Genomic DNA, 17765 nt, shown 5'->3' with positions numbered 1-17765 from the left:
GATAACATCTCTTAAAAGGGCAATAGTTAAATTAATTTTATTATTATAGTGGAACAATCAGTAACATTTTTCAGAAGAAAGGATAATGAAATATTAACAACTGTTACCTTATTTTTTTAAATATTTTTTAAATGTTTATTTTTGAGACAGACAGAGTATGAGTGGGAGAGGGCAAAGCAAGAGAGGGAGACACAGAATCCCAAGCAGACTCTGAATTTACAAACTGTGAGATCATGACCTGACCCGAAGTCAGACACTCAACCAACCGAGCCACCCAGGCGCCCCAACAACTGTTACTTTACTAAGCATTACCTGTATCATTTTCAGTAAGTGAAAAAATATTTTTTGTTCCCTAACTTACCTGCTCAGGACTTGGACTATACAGTATCATGGTGAGATAATCAGTTTTGAAACTCATATTTAGCGTTGTCTTAACTTGAGAGGCCTGTGAATGTACTTCTACCACAGCAGCTGTCACTACAGTTGTTCCTTGGAAAAATGAAAAGTTATTGGACAAAACAGTGAAGGAAAGTAGAAGTCATTAAAACAGGCTTAAAATAGGCTTAAGAGAATTATCCATTAAATAGGTATAGTATAATGTTATTCAAGAAAATAAGAAAAAGATTAGAAAATTCAGATGTTGAACTCAGTAACTCCTGGCTTAGGATTCGTTCTGTGCAGTAACTTGGAAATATTAAACACTTACTGCTCCTGTTTCCATTTCTGTAAAATAGAATAATAGAACATACACAGGGTTTGTTTTGGGGATTAAGTAAAAGAATATGTGTAAAATTCATACTAGAATATCTGACACCTAGTTTAGGATTCAAACTTAGTTCAAAAAAACTAAAAGCAAACAAGGTCATCTTAAATGATGTTTAAAAAAACTGTTCTACTAGAAAATAATAATCAAAATTTATTCTTTTCTGCATTTTACACATTGAGCCAAGGCATTTATGTACATGGTATATATTAAATGCGCTTTTACTAAAAACACAAACAATCGCTGATTCTCATTCTACCCAACTACAAAGACAAGTACCACCACACCATGTAATTTATTTTTAATTAAGGTAAAATTTACATCAGTGAAATACATAGATCTTAGAACAATTTAATGAGATTTTATATATCCGTGCCACAAACACTTCAATTAAGAAACAGAATATTTACACTGCTCCAGAAAGCTCTCTTGTAACCCTTTCCAGCTAATCCTCAACTTCCCTACCATTCTAATTTTTAACACCAAAGGTTAGTTTTGTTTGTTCTTAAATTCTGCACAAAGTCATATTTAGAGTAAAACCTCTTTCATGTTTAGCTTCCTTCAGTAAATGTGTTTCTGAGAGTCATCCATATTGTTGCAAGGGTCAGTAGTTTATTTTCTTACGCAGTCTACGAAAATGCATTCTACGAAAATATACAGTTTATCCACTCTAGGGACAAGTAGGGGTTGAACATATGCGTTGAACATATAGCATAAGAAGGGATGAACATGTGGGTTGTTTCCAGATTTAAGCTATTATGAATCAACGTGCTACAAATTCTTCTCAGTCATTTTGTATATATATGTACTTACTTTGGCCTGGGGTATGGTAAATACTTGGACCCAAATTGTTACAGGACAGATATGTCAGCTGCCAAACTCTGTTTAAGTAGTTCTACTATTTCACATTCCTAACATATTCCCAACTCATCCACATTCCCAAATCACACTGAGTCTCCACTGTTTCATATTTTCATCAACATTTGGAGTTGTCAGTCTTAAAATTTGACTCATCTGGTGAAGTTTTCCTGATAAATAACTATATTAGTACATTGTCACCTGCCTTACTGTACATTTAACATATCCTAAGTATCCAATTCTGTCGGTAATTCTTTTGGTTTTAAGTACTTAATTTCAAGGAGTTACCAGGTATCATGAATATGTATCTCAGACTGAGGCCTCACTTTTCACAATTTGATACCATCTTCTGATAAGCCTAACTTAAAAATGTTTATGAAGTCTTCTTTATAAAGTTTTTATGATTAGTGTTCTATCTGCTTAAGAAATCTTTGGCTATCCCCTGATCGTGGAGATATGTCATGTTTCTTTTAGAAACTTAAAAGTTTTAGCTTCCAAATACAGGTCTTTCATCCACCTCAAATTAATTTCTGTGTATGATATAAAGGGACAAGGTTCAATTTTTCCTACATTTATCTAGTTGTAACAGCATCATTTGTTAAAAAGTTTATCCTTTCCCTATTGACTAGTCTTTAATGAAAATCAACTGACTCTACTTGTGTGTTTCCTGGACTCTTGGGTTTTACAATTCTAATTATGCTATGTCAATAGCCATACTAACTTGATTTTTGTAGATTACAAATTTTGAAAACAGATAGTATAAATTTTCTTCTTTCACTATATATATATATATACCCCCCCCTCCCCCGTTTTGGGTTTTCTGGCTATGTGGATAAAGGCGTTCTTACTTCTTTCTACTCTTTAGACCTACTAATCCTCTCCTGGCCTTATTTCTCTATCAATAACTACCTGTTCACCCAGGTGCCCACCCATTGTGTGATTTTTTAAAAATGCTCATTTATTTGGGGTGGGGGGGAAGGGGAGAGAGTGAAAGAAAGAAAAATTTCCCAAGCATGCTCCACGCTGTAGCAGCATAGGGCTCGATCCCTCAAACTCAAGAACATGACTGGAGCCAAAAGGAAGAATCAAACACTTAACCAAATGAGCTACCAGGCACCCCAAAATTCTTTTCCTGAACAGACCTTTTCTTTTCCTTATTATCAGAGTAATGCTTGTTTTAGAAAATCGCTAGGGATCCCCCTTCCTCTATTTTCCAGAAAGGATTGTATAACATTGGTATTATTCCTAACTTAAATATTTTACAGAATTCACCATTGAAATTCAAATCCTTTAAGAGATACAGGGCTACTCAGATTTATTATTTCTTATTACGCCAATTTTGGCAAGTTTGTGTTTTCCAAGTAATTTGTCCATTTCAAACAAGTTACAGAATTCATGGTCACAAATTACAAAATAACTCACAAAATTCATGGTCACAAATTACTACACAAAAGTCCCTTATCCTGGTAGTGATCTGCAGTATCTAACTCTGATACTGGTAATTTTTTTCTTCCCCCCCTCTAAAGAGTTTACTGATTTTGTTAGTTTTTTTCCAATGAAAATAATCTCTGATGTTGCCAGTTTTTCTGTTTACCCATTTCTCTTCCATTCATTTCTACTCATATCTGTATTACTCCTTTATTTACTTTGGGTTTAATTTGCTCTTTTCTACTTTCTCCAGGCAAAAGATTTAATCTTTTAAACTCTTTTGTTTTTTCCTAATCAAATCCTTTTGAGGTACAAAATGCACTGCTTTAGTTGCATTCCGAAATTTTGGTATGTTTTATGTTAATTATTTTCCTGTGTAAACAATTTTCTAATATCCCTATTCTTTTCTTTTTTGACCCACAGGTTATTTAAAAAGTGTTTAATGCCAAGCATTTCAAGCTTCTTTGACATCCTATTTCTAATAATTTCTAATTTAATTCCATGTGGTCAGAAAATTTTATGGCCTCCCAGAATGGTCTTTCCTTGTGAATATTCTGAGAGCTCTTTTAAAAGAAGTGCATTCTGCAATTGTTGAATGTAGTATTATATTGATGTCAATTAGGTGAATTTTATTAACAGTGTTCAAATATTCTATATTCTGACTTTTTTGGGTCTAATTCTATTAATTACTAAGAGTGGGGTGGCTAAATACACAACTATGATTCTGTATATTTCTTCCTTTAGTTTTGTCAATTTTTGCCACATAAATTTTGATGCTCTGTTCTTAGGCAGATATAAAGTTGTTGAATCTTCCTTATGAATTGGTCTATTTATCATTATTTAAAAATACCCCAAATTTGTAAAGAAGCATTTATGGGACAATCAGGAGAAAATGAAGCCTACCAGGATATTTTCACGGTTTATACGGAGTATAGCTGTATTTTTAGGGGTGACAATGTTACTGTGACTACATTTAAAAAGTGAAGTTCTTACTGACTGCTTAAATGCCAATTAAAGGTAGATCATCTGAGATTTTCTTTAAAATCATTTAGTGGGGTGGGAGTAGGGGAAGAAAAAGCAGAGTTATAGCAGTAATAAAGACAGTCACATGATACTAGTTGTTGACACTGGGTCAATGAGTACATCTGGGTTCATTACCTTATTCCTTCCACTTTGTTGTGTGCATAAATTTCAAGAAAATGATTAAAACAGTAATGTATTTAAATGTCTATTTTTTTGTTTCATTGTAGAACATTATCTTTACGCTCCCCACTATTTTGAGTCCTTACCACTTCCTCTATCTGTCCCATCTTCTTTTCCAGCTTTGGTCAGTTATGTCTCCATTTCCATGTTAACATAGTTAATAACATTTGCATTCTTACATAGTTAAGTCTTCCATGTGTTAACTATGGCTATGTGATAATTTTCAGTGAAGACAATAATAGTTTATTATTAACACTTCCTCTACTGTTATATATCACAACTAGTCTGTGTCTTATAAAAGAGAGGATCTCTTCTCACATTCTAACGATGGCTCAAAATCATGCAAAACGTAAATCTACTTTACTTCTGGCCCAGACTGTATAGTAGAGATAGCTCCCTTCTTAGGAACCAAAAGCATGTCTTCCTTTCCATATCACTTACATAGCTAACTAATCCCTCATTCTATATATTATATAAAATTTATGCTATTTTTCTTTTTAAAGACATTTTCCAGTTCTTAAAATTTTTTCTTAAGGCATTCTGAATTCCCCTTTAATGAAAACCAAGAACATCCTAGCCCAATAAAACAGATAATTTTGGGATTCCTTTTCAATTCACTCCTGAGTAGGCCCATTGCTTTTCGATCTCATGTTTTCCTTTTTTTTTGGATTTCTTGTTTGTTTTGCTAGATTATATTTCAAACTAATCTATGAATAAGTATGCAGGAAGTAAACTTTGAGTCACTAGAAATTGGGAATTACTGTGTTTTCACATTTTATGGTTTGACCATATACAGAATCCTAACTTCAAAATCATTTTTTCTTATGGGGCGCCTGGGTGGCTTAGTCGGTTAAGCGTCCGACTTTCGCTTAGGTCATGATCTCGCGGTTCGTGGGTTCGAGCCCCGCGTCGGGCTCTGTGCTGACTGCCAGCTCAGAGCCTGGAGCCTGTTTCAGTCTGTGACTCCCTCTCTCTCTGACCCTCCCCTGCTCATGCTGTCTTTCTCTCTCTCTCCTAGAAATAAATAAAACATAAAAAAAAAAAAATCAATTTTTCTTAGATATCTGACTATAGTACTTCATTGTCTTTTACCATCCATCTACCTCATCCTATCCAATTCTGTTCATTGTAACCTGATTCCAACAACTCTTTTTCCAATCCCCTAATAAAAAGCCTGTTTTCCTGAAACTATAAATTTTACCTTTGTGGTTTTGACATTTCATCAAAATGTGTTTGCATGGGCAGTCTTTGTTTATTCAATCTGCTTGAAACTTAGATTTTTTTTTAAATGCAGGAATTCATTTCCGTATTTTTTTTTTTTTTTTTTTTTTTTAGCTCTGGAGATTTTCTATTAGTTCTTTCAAAGGTTCTTCTCTTCCATTTTCTCAGTTCTTCTCCTAACATACTTATGGCTCTGGATTGCAACTTTTGAACTAACAGTCTATTTGTTTTTTAATTTATGTATTTTGCCGGGGGTGTGGAGGGAGAGAGAGACACAGAGACAGCGAGCACAAGCAGGGGTGGGACACAGAGAGAATTCTAAGCAGTCTTTGCACTGTCGGCACAGAGCACAATGTGAGCCCCCATTTCATAAACCTCAGGTCTTAGTTCATGACCTGAGCTGAGATCAAGAGTTAGATACTTAATGACTGAGCCACCCAGGTGCCCCAAGGTAAAGGTCTTTCATTTTTAAGTTTTATCTCATTTTTTATTTCTATGGCTTATTTTTCCTCAGTGTCATGACAGTTGATTTTATATCAACTATATGTTCCAACTCAGTACTTACATTTTAACATCATGTTTAGTGCATTTGTTCTGTTTCAAAATTTCACTGTATTTTTGGGTTCTAAGAACTCTTTCTTGAGAGGGTGGAAGGTAGTGATGGTAGGATTCAGTTTCTGTATTCTCAAAATCCTCTGATTATGAATTAGAGTTTGTTTTCTGTTTGTTTACATTCTATTCTATTACCTCAATTATTTCTCTTTGACTCAGAAAAACAGTTTTTGTTAACTTGGTTTCTTTCATGCTTACCTTCTTGCCATTTCCTTATTCTGACCATGAATATTTTAACAATAAAGGACTACACTGGTTATTGTAGTCAATAAGGATAGAGTTTCCTATAATGTTATACATGTAGGGTTGTTTTCGTGTTTCCCTGGCACACAAAAAAGGTGCATATTATCTCAGGGCTTTGCAAGAGTGGATCTGTTGGACTAGGAGGTTTCATTTTGAGGTAGGCAGGTTTGAGGATTCCCCAAAATGCCAGAAAGTGAACTTTATTCTTGTGAAGCATCATCATCCCAGCCCTAAATGACCCAGTCAGGTTCCACACAGCACAGTAAATCCAACTTTAGATGCACTAAGTTACATTTCCCTCTGCTCCGCTCCACCTATCTATCTTGCAGATATTTGCTGAAGTTCATCATTTATTAGTGATCGTTCTCTATCAATATCCTTAATATTTTGATACTCCTAATGTAAAAATATTCTGTCTGGGATATATGCTGCACTAGGAATAGGGAGAAGAGGAGGACGTTGAGAAAAATTGAAAATAAAGACGTATGGGGTAGTTGACACAATAAGAATACTAAGGGATTTTGTCACGATATGATTAGGAATTTTGATTCAAAGGAAAAAAATTAACAGAATGTCTAATAACAGACAATTTAGAGATACTCAATTTAGAGAACTTTAAAAAAATCTATAAATCTCATTTTCCAAAACTCAAACCAGAGAATGGAAAGAAGGATAGAAGACGAAAAGCAGGGGATGGAGATGGAGATGAGGAGGGCTAACGTGAAGTTAAGACCATACCTTGTAAATGGGGTGAAGCAGTAGTAGTGCCACCAGTAATACTTTGTTGATCTTTGACTCCTGCAGGAGAGGCACCATAGCCTTCTTCATACCGTATATTGCCATGTAATGTTTTAAAAATAGTCGTTAAATCTTCTTGACTAAGAATGAACTGTGAAGAGAAGACTTGCTTATTTTGACATTACTACTTTATGTAGTTCAAAATTCTCTTACACAGAAAAGTATTCTACAAGCCAATACTTTAATGCATTAGATATTTCTACTAACATAATGAGTTTCCTAAATGACCATGTGATCTTTAGTACCTTGTGAAATATATAAATTAGATGTCAATTCCAATGAAACTATGAATAAAAGTTTTTTCTTAGAATACACCAATGACCCTAATAATTTAAAACCCTTAAAATGAAGTTTCCCCTTTATCTAGACACTATGCATTTTTTGGGTTACTAAGCACCTCAATTTACAAATGGAAATTTATCAAAATAATGATTTGCATCATGAAAAATAGTTCACAATGTGTTTTTACATGATTTCATTTGAACCTCACAGAAGTCCTCAGTATAAAAAATATATCCTGACTTTATATGAGAAGCTGAGGCTAAATTGTCAAATATCACCCTTAAATCCTCTTAAAGAACTCATGCAGTAACTCAAAACCCCATGTGTTGTGAAGTTAGCCTAAAATCACAAACATAAGACCTGTAATGAAAACCGTGTTGGTTAATTAGATGTCAACTTGGCCAAGTCACAGTATCCAGATATTTGGTCCAATATTATCCGAGAGGTTATATATATGATATGTATATAGAATATATATATATGATGCACAGACCATTTATAAATGCCCAGCTGCCTTCTGGGGCAGACCAACCAGGATGAAATTGGGTCTTCATGATCCCCCCAGTAGTTAACAGCTGGTGCAGTCCAACTCAGGAGACCAGATGTTTGACCCCTCCTGAACCTCATCCTCTGTGTCAGGGAGAGGATAAAATTGAGTCATCAAGAAGTCAAGAAGTCAGTCTACTACACCCAGACCAAGTGTCTACATATTCACACACACACACACACACACACCTTTTGATTATGTTTCTCTGGAGAACTGTAATACAATAGCAATTATATGAAAGACAAAAACAAATGCTATGAGTTCTAAGTTGATATGCTCAATCACCTCAAGGAAATAATTTTAACACCACAAAATTTAGCACTTTTGTTTGTACCAGGATTCCTTTGACTGCATTTCAAAGATGATCTGCTAATCTAGTGTTTTAAGATTAAGTCCATGTATATCTTATTCATGCTACTTATGCTTTGCTTTTCTTTTATTCATGACACTTACCCTGTGTTTATTACATACCTGGTATTTTAAAAATAGTATGTTCATATAAATTAATAAGCTGAAGTATTACAACTACATCTAAACCACATCTTTCAATTAGTCATGTATATTGAATGCCCCCCAAAATACTGATATTAATCATCAATCTTCACTCTTGCCAACAGCTCAGCGAAGGAAGTTAGAAGGATTATAAGGATTCTAGGGCTGCTGGTCTATGGCTCCTACATGGTAAGACAGGCTATTCTGCCATCCATAAAAGTCTGACAAGTCAGAAGTCAGAGGCTGCAGTACTTAGTCTAGATGCATTGGAGTAACTGATTCCAACCTTTCCCTGATCCAGGAGGGGTCAAATATGGGACCCATGCTCATATCTGCTAACTATTCAGGTGGATCAGGAGAGGGGAAGACCCAATTTCATCTGCCCTGGAAGGAAGCTGGGCCTTTATAGAGAGTCTGCAAAGGTTCACCTGAACATTCTGCATGGATCTTCCTCGAGAAGAGTGAAGCAAAGTGATGTCCCGGCTGCCCCACAAAGATCTTCCTAAGGCCACTCCCAACATTTGTGCAGTATGCTGGGTGAACCATGCTACTTATGTTTTTAAAGTGCTGATTTGTTGTCTTATCAATATAAAGAGACTTCAATTTTTATCTTAAGAAAACATTTTCCATTTTTAAGTTAGGGAATCCATATGATCTTATACACTATGAGCTTAAAGATTTTCAGTTCAGATGATCATGTTTCAAATTTGAAACATATTTCTCAATTAAAAATCTGAAACCTTTAAAAATGATAGTTTTCTCTTTTTGAATACACTTTTTATAGAGAGAAATGGAAAGGAAATTGGAGGAGGAAGAGGATATGTTAAGTAGGTTTCTTAAAGTAATCTTCCAGAGTATATGTTGCTGTCACTTCAGCAAAGCAGTGATACAGTTCTGACTTCCATTCAGTCAAGAGGAAAAATAGGAATTTATATTAAAGATCTGTGAAGCAGTATCAATCAATAGGGAAGTAAGGTTATGTAAATGACCCATTTGCCATTTTCATTGTCAACCTTTTCCATTTCTTCTAGGACTTTCTCTAGGCTATATCATGTCATCATGGCTTTAAATACCATCTAGGTGCTGGTGACTTTCAAATTATTATTTCCAGCTTAGACCTCTTCACTAAGTTCCCGCCCTTGCATTAGACTAGTTAGATTCCAGGAACCCAGTGGCAGTGCCATAGCTTTTTTTGCCACCATCTCTGTATACAGCATAAAACCTACCACAGAGTAGTCACTCAAATGTTTGCTGAATGAACAGAAAACATTCAATAAATTCTAAGTTACTATAGCTACTATATTTCAACTTTGACAAAGTTGATCAGTATGTAATATATACACCCAAAATATCTTATGTTTCCAAGCACTATTTTTAACCAACAAAACAGAAATCAATAAGCATCCAAAAAAAATTACCTCCATGGGCTTTAGCTGAGCATTTACATTAAAACAAGGAACTTCCTGGTACCACTCCCAAGATAAATTTCGCTCAACAATCACCTCAAGATTTAATGGCAGTAGCAGATCCAGTACTTCTTGGTATGTATCATCAATAAATTGAGTCCTGTAAGTAAAAATAGTTTTGTTTCATATATACACATAGTAAAAAATAATTTTTACCATTCTATATACAAATAGCAAAAATCAGTAATTTGTATAAGATGAGAAAAATAACATCTATCCAGCTTTCCAAGTGAAAATGACAGTCCATCCCACTGTAAACATAGGTGATTTTTTCTGAGCTCAAGTGCTCCATATTACAGAGAAATGAATTTTTAGAAGATTTTACAATTTGTTAAAAAGTGCCAAAAGTACACAAGTTGATAGAGTAAATCCTTAAAATAAGATCTCCATATATTTTAAAAATTATTTTTAGTTTTTAAAATTCCAGTATAATTAACACAGAAGTGTACAATATAGGGATTCAACAATTCTATATATTACTCAGTACTCATCATTATAACTGTACTCTTAATCCCTTTCACCCATTCCCCCCTCCACCTCCCCTCTAGTAACCATCAGTTTGTTCTCTACAGTTAATAGTTTACTGTGTTCTCTGCAATTTCATTTAGAAATAAAAGGTTTGGGGCGCCTGGGTGGCTCAGTCGGTTAAGTGTCTGACTTTGGCTCAGGTCATGATCTCACGGTTCTTGTGTTTGAGCCCTGTGTCAGGCTCTGTGCTGACAGCTAGATCAGATCCTGGAGACTGTTTCGGATTCTGTGTGTGTCTCTCTCTCTGACCCTCCCCTGCTCACGCTGTCTTTATCAGGAATTAAAAAAAAATAAAATTAAAAAAATAAAAAGAAATAAAAGGTTCACGATGAGGCCCCTGGGTGGCTCAGTTGGTTAAGTACCTGCCTTCGGCACAGGTCCTGATCTTGTGGTTGGTCAGTCTGAACCCTGCATCAGGCTCTGCCGTCAGCACGGGGCCTAGGGCCTGCTTCGGATCCTCCGTCTCCCTCTCTGCCCCTTTCCCACTCACGCTCTGTCTCTCCCTCTCTCAAAACTAACCATTTAAAAAAATAAAGATAAAAGCTTCATGAAAAAAACGGGACTACTTCATCTGATTCTATGTTGTATTGTCAGTCTTTGGCTTAGGTAATTGCAGTATGCCATGTACTGAACACTTGTTTGCTGAAATAAGAAGACAGAATGTCACTTTGTCAGATACCTCAGTTGGGACCATAGGTTTTGGAAGATCAACATTGCTCACAGATATGCACATGCAGAAATAACTGCAGAAATGCCATGAGTATTGATTTTGGGGTTACAAATAAGTTTTAGTGACTGGGGAAGTTCACACATATGGTAACTGAGAATAATGCAGATTGACTGTGTGTGCGTGTTTGGGTATAGTCATGTATATACGAATAATGAGGACACACATAAGGTCAGTTGCTGCTTATCTTTCCATTCTGTTTCATTATTTTAATCACTGTAGTTTATAATACATTTTAGAAGTATTCAGTGCCAAGTTTATATATTTTAGTAGTACCTCTAATGTTATCATTCTTCATTTCAATTTCTTCTTTTATTTAAAAAATTTTTCTAATGTTTATTTATTTTTGAGAAAGAGAGAAACAGAGCATGAGTCAGGGGAGAGGCAGAGACAGAGGGAGACATAGAATCTGAATCAGGCTCCAGGCTCTGTGCTGACAGCTCAGAGCCTGATTTGAAGCTCAGACTCACTAACTGTGAGATCAAGATCGTGACCTGACCTGAAGTTGGACAGTCAGCTGCTGACTGAGCCATCCAGGCGCCCTCAATTTCTTCTTTTAAAAAACATTTTTGAGACATCTTGTCCCCTATTTATACATATTTTAAAACTTTATAATGATTTAGGAAGACTTTAAAAAGAAGTATTTCATTTTTACTGAGAGTACATTAAACGTATAAATCAATGTATACAAACTGACATCGTTATAATATTAGGTCTAGGAAAATATTCTCCCCACATTTATTCAAGATTTCTTTCTGGCCATGGGTCAAGTTTTACAACTTTCCTTATAGAAGTACTCTAAGTATCTTTTTAAATATCCTATAATGCAATTAGTAGCTTTGCAACAAAATAATTTCAACACAGGTTGTCACAAAAATGAAATACTTCTTTGTTTTTATGTGCTTTTCTATGAAGCTGAAACCAAACTGAATTTCCAAATATCAAGAATTTGAAAACCATTTCAGGGAAAACCTATAAGTATATAACTGAGTAACTGTATCTCTAGAAATTCATCTGTAGGAAATGAATTATCCTAAAGACCTGAGTAGGATGTCATGATATCAATCACTGTAGTGTTGTTTATAACAGTTAAAAAAAAAAAAAAAAACCCTCAGAATCAAATTAACTTTTTAACAACAGGTAGCAAATTTTTAAAAACAGAATAAAATGAAATATTTAGAAATAATTTTGCACTCAAAATAATATCGAGAAATATTTATAACATACTGTTAACGAAAAAGAAGAATTCATGATGCAAAAAAATGTAATTATTATTTAACATAAATGTGCAGAAATAATGAAATAGAAGAACAGAATACCCCCATCTCTCTGCCTGCCTTTTCCTAGTCTCTTTTGAGAAATATATATGCCTTATGTATTGGCATTCGTCAGCATTCTGTCCCGTATGTCCCACTCTACAAACTATGGGATATCACTTGTTCAGTGACTTTAATAGACAGTTCAGTATTACTAAGGACACCCAAATCTGGAAGTCCAAACACCTTCCTAAAATCTACACACACAGTCCAAGTGCCTTCCAATCTCTCTATAGATCTCCATACCAAAGTCAGACAACAGCTTCCAAGGTACTTTACCCATTAGAGAATTCAGTGTTTTTTCTACATTGCTCCATCTTACCTCATATAGACTGCTCATTACATTACTTCTTGTTTCTAGCACAGCAACAGGGGTATACGAGGCACTTAAATTTCTCCTTCCATGCAACATGAAATAACATGAACCGAATTTATCATACTGCCTGAAACAACTCATCTCCCTCTCCAAAAAAACTCACACAAAATACATTAAAAATTGATTTTCAAGACACAGAACATCAGACAACAGTCATCCCTGAGAGAGAAATTGTTTAGTCTTTCTGGTTACCTAGAAGCATTTTTCAAATACTATCTAGGTTTTCAAAAAACTGGAAGAGTATAATTAATCTTGCCAAAAAACTTGGGGAAGGGAGAATCACAAAATTAGTATAGTTATAATAAATTAAAATCTCCCTGTAAACAGAAAACTCAGGATACCAAAACCTTTCATGTAAAAAGTCAGAAAAAGACGACATTCTCCACCAACGTGCCTAAGAGAGGCTTACCTGTACAGTCGCATTTCACTCAGCCGTATTGTTATCAAATCAATAATGGGTGGGGGGTTGCTCTCACACTCTGTTATCATATGGAATGTATTTGTCATTGTAATTAGTCCAAAGTCAGCAACAAAAACATTTTCAGAAACTGGAGACTGTGGGATGACCACCACTGGGGCTTTGATGTTAACATCCAATGCCATTCTAGAACTCCTCTGTGCCAGTTCTTTCACACCAGTGGCTGCCATTCCTGCTGCCTGAACAGTGGCCTCAGCCAAAGCTTGTTTAGCTGCCTGAAAATTATCTATGAAAGCCTAAAAGGTAACAGAATTATATTATTAAGGTTGCCATTAATGAATGATTATTAAATGCATATTGATATTGAGGATTTCACTTCCATGAGAAAAATTTTTCTTGGTACAACCAAGCATTCTTTATCCAAGTCTGGTTATCTGTACTAAATCTCAATTTTTTTCCAATGAAAATTGATTAAGAACAACATACAGATACAGAAACACAACAAAAATTTTGTCCCTGGAAGAGAGTGACATGTAGATATTGCAAGGTTTCACTGATACCTATTTTCACTATTGTCACACTTTCCCTAATGGCTAAGCAATCACACTGTATTCTCTTATACAACCTCAAAGGACAGCTTATTTCTGTTTGTAAGCCAGAAAGTAACTTAAAAAAATAATAAAATGTTTGTCCAGAATTCTGAAGTTTTTAAATTCTGACATCTAGAAAACTTTCAGTGACATAAAATATATCTAGAATTATACTTAATTTTCAAATAATTTGTTTTCAGTAGTTATTTCCAAACAATTTATTTTCAGTAATTTTTTTAAAATGGAATGTTTTTAATTTTTAAGTTTGTTTTGAGACAGACAGCCAGGATGAGCAGGGGGAGGGGCAGAGACAGAAGGAGCCAGAGAATTGCAAGCAGGCTCTGCACTGCCAATGCAGAGACCAAAGCAGGGCTTGAACTCAGGAATGATCATGACCTGAGGCTGAAACCAAGAGTTGGATGCTCAACCCAGCCACCCAGGCACCCCTATTTTCAGTAATTTAAGACTTGAATTCTCTCTCTCTTTCTCTCAAAAACAAATAAACATTTAATTTAAAAAAAGGGGCACCTGGGTGGCTCAGTGCATTTGACTGTTGACTTCAGCTCAGGTCATGATCTCACGGTTTGTGAGTTAGAGCCCCACATAGGGCTCTGGGCTGACAGTCTGGGATTCTCTGTCTCCAATCTGTCTGCCCTTCCTCCACTCATGCTCACTCTCTCTCTCTCCAAAAATAAGTAAACTTTAGAAAAACTAAATTAAAAAAGATCACAAAAATAGCAACATTTTAGAATTAGCTAATTACCTAGTTTATGCACCAAAATTTAAAGACATTTTTAAACAAGTGAATACTAAAGTCATAAAAACATGTATGACATTCACAGGAAAAAAGTAACTATGAAAAGCAGAAAAGGAAATCAAACACTATATGGCAGTATTATGCAGAAATTAATTCTAAACCCTTTAAACCCCAGATAGAATATGCAATAGAAAATATAATTTCCATAATGATCACTTAGGTGAGACCAAAACAAATTTCAATTATATAGTTGTTTTTTTTTTTTTAAGTTTATTTGAAAGAGAGATGCAGAGAGAGAGAGGGAGAGAAAGAATCCCAAGCATGTTCCATACTGTCAGCACAGAGCCCGATGTGGGGCTCGCACCACCAACTGTGAGATCATGACTTGAGCCAAAATCAAGAGCTGGATGCTTAACTGACTGAGCCACCCAGATGTCCTTATATTTAGTATTTTTAATTAGAGTTGGAAGTCAGGTAAAAACAAAGATGTAAACCAATTAGATATAAAGAATTCAATTAATATATATAACAAATCCTATGCATGGTATATAATGTACATATATTTAATACATTAATATGTATCCTTGAATTAACTGGACTATTCCTATGAATATGATGAAAATGACATTATATACATAACACACTTTGCATTTCAGTCATGATAAAAGATACCTAGGAAATTCTGAAAAATCAGGAAAAAGCAATTAAGCGAGGAATTATTGCTCCTCACCTATGTCTGACACATGGCAACTAATTTCCAAATAATAGGAAAAAATTTTTGAAAAATGATTAGTGTACTTACCAATATAGAACATAGAAATTTTGTGATAAAAACTACTTCAATGCAACCAACAGTTAAATTAACTTGAACATCAACCACATCCATATCTGTGTAAGCAGGCCCAGCAGTTGCATCCACAAAAGAAACCATTTTGAAGCTGAAAACTTCTTTTCCAGTGATGTAAACGGCCTTTAGTGAGAGAAAATTCAACTATCAAAATCCATTTTTGAAATGTGGTTTCAGTACAAAACTAAAACACAAAATAATAAAACACACACACATTATGAAACTCCTCCAAGCACAAATAGAGCAATAATTCTAACACGTGTACTAGTGCCTGTGCTGCAAGATTTTTCAGTCTGGTGGTGGCAGCTCCCTTTGTGGGCCATGAAACCAGTGTAGTAGGTCTTGCTTAACATTTTTTTAAATGGGGGAAACAGAAGAAAACTGATCAGATCATACGAATATTCTCATTTCGTGTGTATTATTTGCATACCGAGAGTTGTCAAATGAACGTACTCTTTGGTCACTGTAAAACGTATCAAAGATTCTCTACCTCTACAGCTTAATGAAACCTACTGCTCTTTATTTCACATATGTGAATAGGTTTTCCAGATCCTTCAAAAAGCATCCTCCTGTCTATCTTTTCCTTATTAGTTTGTGAAGGGTCATCTCAACTGCTGAACAAGACTTATGTACAGCAGTTTATTTATTAAAAAAATTTTTTTTAATGCTTATTTATTTTTGAGAGAGAAAGAGACAGAGCACAAGTGGGGGAGGGGCAGGGAGACACAGAATCCAAAGCAGGCTCCAGGCTCTGAGCCATCAAGAGAGCCCAACACGGGGCTCGAACCCACAAATGAACTGTGAGATCATGACCCGAGCCAGAGTCCATTGCTTAACCAACTAAGCCACCCAGGCGCCCCTACATACAGCAGTTTAAAATCTCAAGCTCTGCAATACTAGTGAAAAATGGGGGAGAAAACTGCATATGTGAATTGTCAAAAATATTCTGTAAGACGGAGGTATCACCAACTAACTTAGTTTACAGCTTTCTTGACCCTTCTAAATGCTATAAGGTATAAACCTTAAGGGCCATCTCTTCCTAGAAGCCAAGGAATTCCAACATGGTACAAAGAACACTTCAGGAACCAAAGATATTAAGGACCTCTGAAGGCTGAGGTGCAAGATGAGGCTGAACAAAGTCTAAAGGAATTCTGCTTCTGCCTTGAATGTACAACTCTGGGTGAAGGCCCATTCCAAACCTTGACAGCAGCAGCAGCAGCAGCAGCAGCAACAACAACAAAGAACTAGATAACCTATAAAATCACAACTGTGCTTAAAACCACGAGAAATGCGAGGCTGCAAGCCAACGAAGCAGCCTAACATGTAAGGATAAAACCGTCCAGCAACAACGTCCCCCTTCCTCAACACAAGATACAGCTGAAGGAATCTGAAGCAGTGGTATAATGAAGGCAATCATATTAAACAAGAAAACTCAAAGCTAGCTCAACTCTCCATTAAATTGACCCAACCTCCATGCTAACTGCCTAGCAGTATAAAAAAAAGACTCATTATCAGACATAAATACTATTCGTTTCAGTATCTACTCTCCTATACATGATCTCTGGTATTCAATCAATAACTAAGATATACCACAAAAAGCAAGGAAAAATAAAACCCAACGTGTGACACAGAAATCAACAGAACCAGGATTGCTCATAACATAGATGTTGGAACATGGGGTTTTGAAACCCAGCTGAGAGCTTCTGGCACTGAAGACTTAGAGCAGAGCAAGCCCACCTCCCACGCTACTCTGTAGGGCTGCCGGAGCGGGTGGTTTGAGATACCCCATCTGGGGAGGAGACTGGGGTGTCACCGTTGTTCTCCCCATCACCAACAAGATAGGGCTTCAGGAAGCAGCACAGTGGCTCCCAGTGGAGGTGGGACCCGCCTACGCCATACCCCACCCCTCTGTGTCTGGCAACTGCTTATCTACCTAACATCACATCTACTGACACTGAACGAACCAGAGAGCCTCTCCTCCAGACCAGCACAGCCAAGTACCAACAGACAACTGCTTTGTGTTTTTGCCTGTTAGTCTGTTTTTCTTTTCTTTTCTCTTCATTTTCTTCTCCTTTTCTCTTTCTACTCTTTTTCTTTTGGAATCAGGCTCATAATTTCTGATTTGGTTTTTGGTCAATTCTTATTTTTTATACATATATAATGTTTTTTCTGTTTGTTTTACTCTATTCTTTTCATACTTTTGCTAGATCCTCTTTATTTTCCTCTCTCTCTCTGAATAAAGCTTATTGTTTTTTTGATTCTCTTTTTAATCTTCTTTTCACCCCTTTTTTCC

General features: G+C 35.6%; 1 protein-coding gene across 4 annotated transcripts in view; it reads right to left on the bottom strand.

Annotated features, from left to right (window-relative positions):
- VPS13A (vacuolar protein sorting 13 homolog A) overlaps positions 1-17765 on the bottom strand; it is a 228593-nt gene that overhangs the window by 95301 nt on the left and 115527 nt on the right. For all 4 annotated transcript variants that reach the window (XR_005530230.1, XM_039242171.1, XM_039242174.1 and 1 more), the window contains exons 32-36: positions 15428-15595; positions 13270-13574; positions 9866-10013; positions 7067-7217; positions 362-489 (exon numbers count right to left, since the gene is read on the bottom strand). Coding sequence is in view for 3 of the 4 variants with exons in the window: in XM_039242171.1 (XP_039098102.1) it covers positions 362-489; positions 7067-7217; positions 9866-10013; positions 13270-13574; positions 15428-15595 (900 nt within the window). In the remaining variant the exon portion in view is untranslated. The remainder of the gene's footprint in view (positions 1-361; positions 490-7066; positions 7218-9865; positions 10014-13269; positions 13575-15427; positions 15596-17765) is intronic.

The sequence above is a fragment of the Hyaena hyaena genome, unplaced genomic scaffold, assembly GCF_003009895.1.
Source record: "Hyaena hyaena isolate Hyena2069 unplaced genomic scaffold, ASM300989v1 scaffold_206, whole genome shotgun sequence".
NCBI lineage: Eukaryota > Metazoa > Chordata > Mammalia > Carnivora > Hyaenidae > Hyaena > Hyaena hyaena.
Note: the sequence above shows the minus strand (reverse complement) of the source record. Positions and strands in the feature narration are given on the sequence as shown.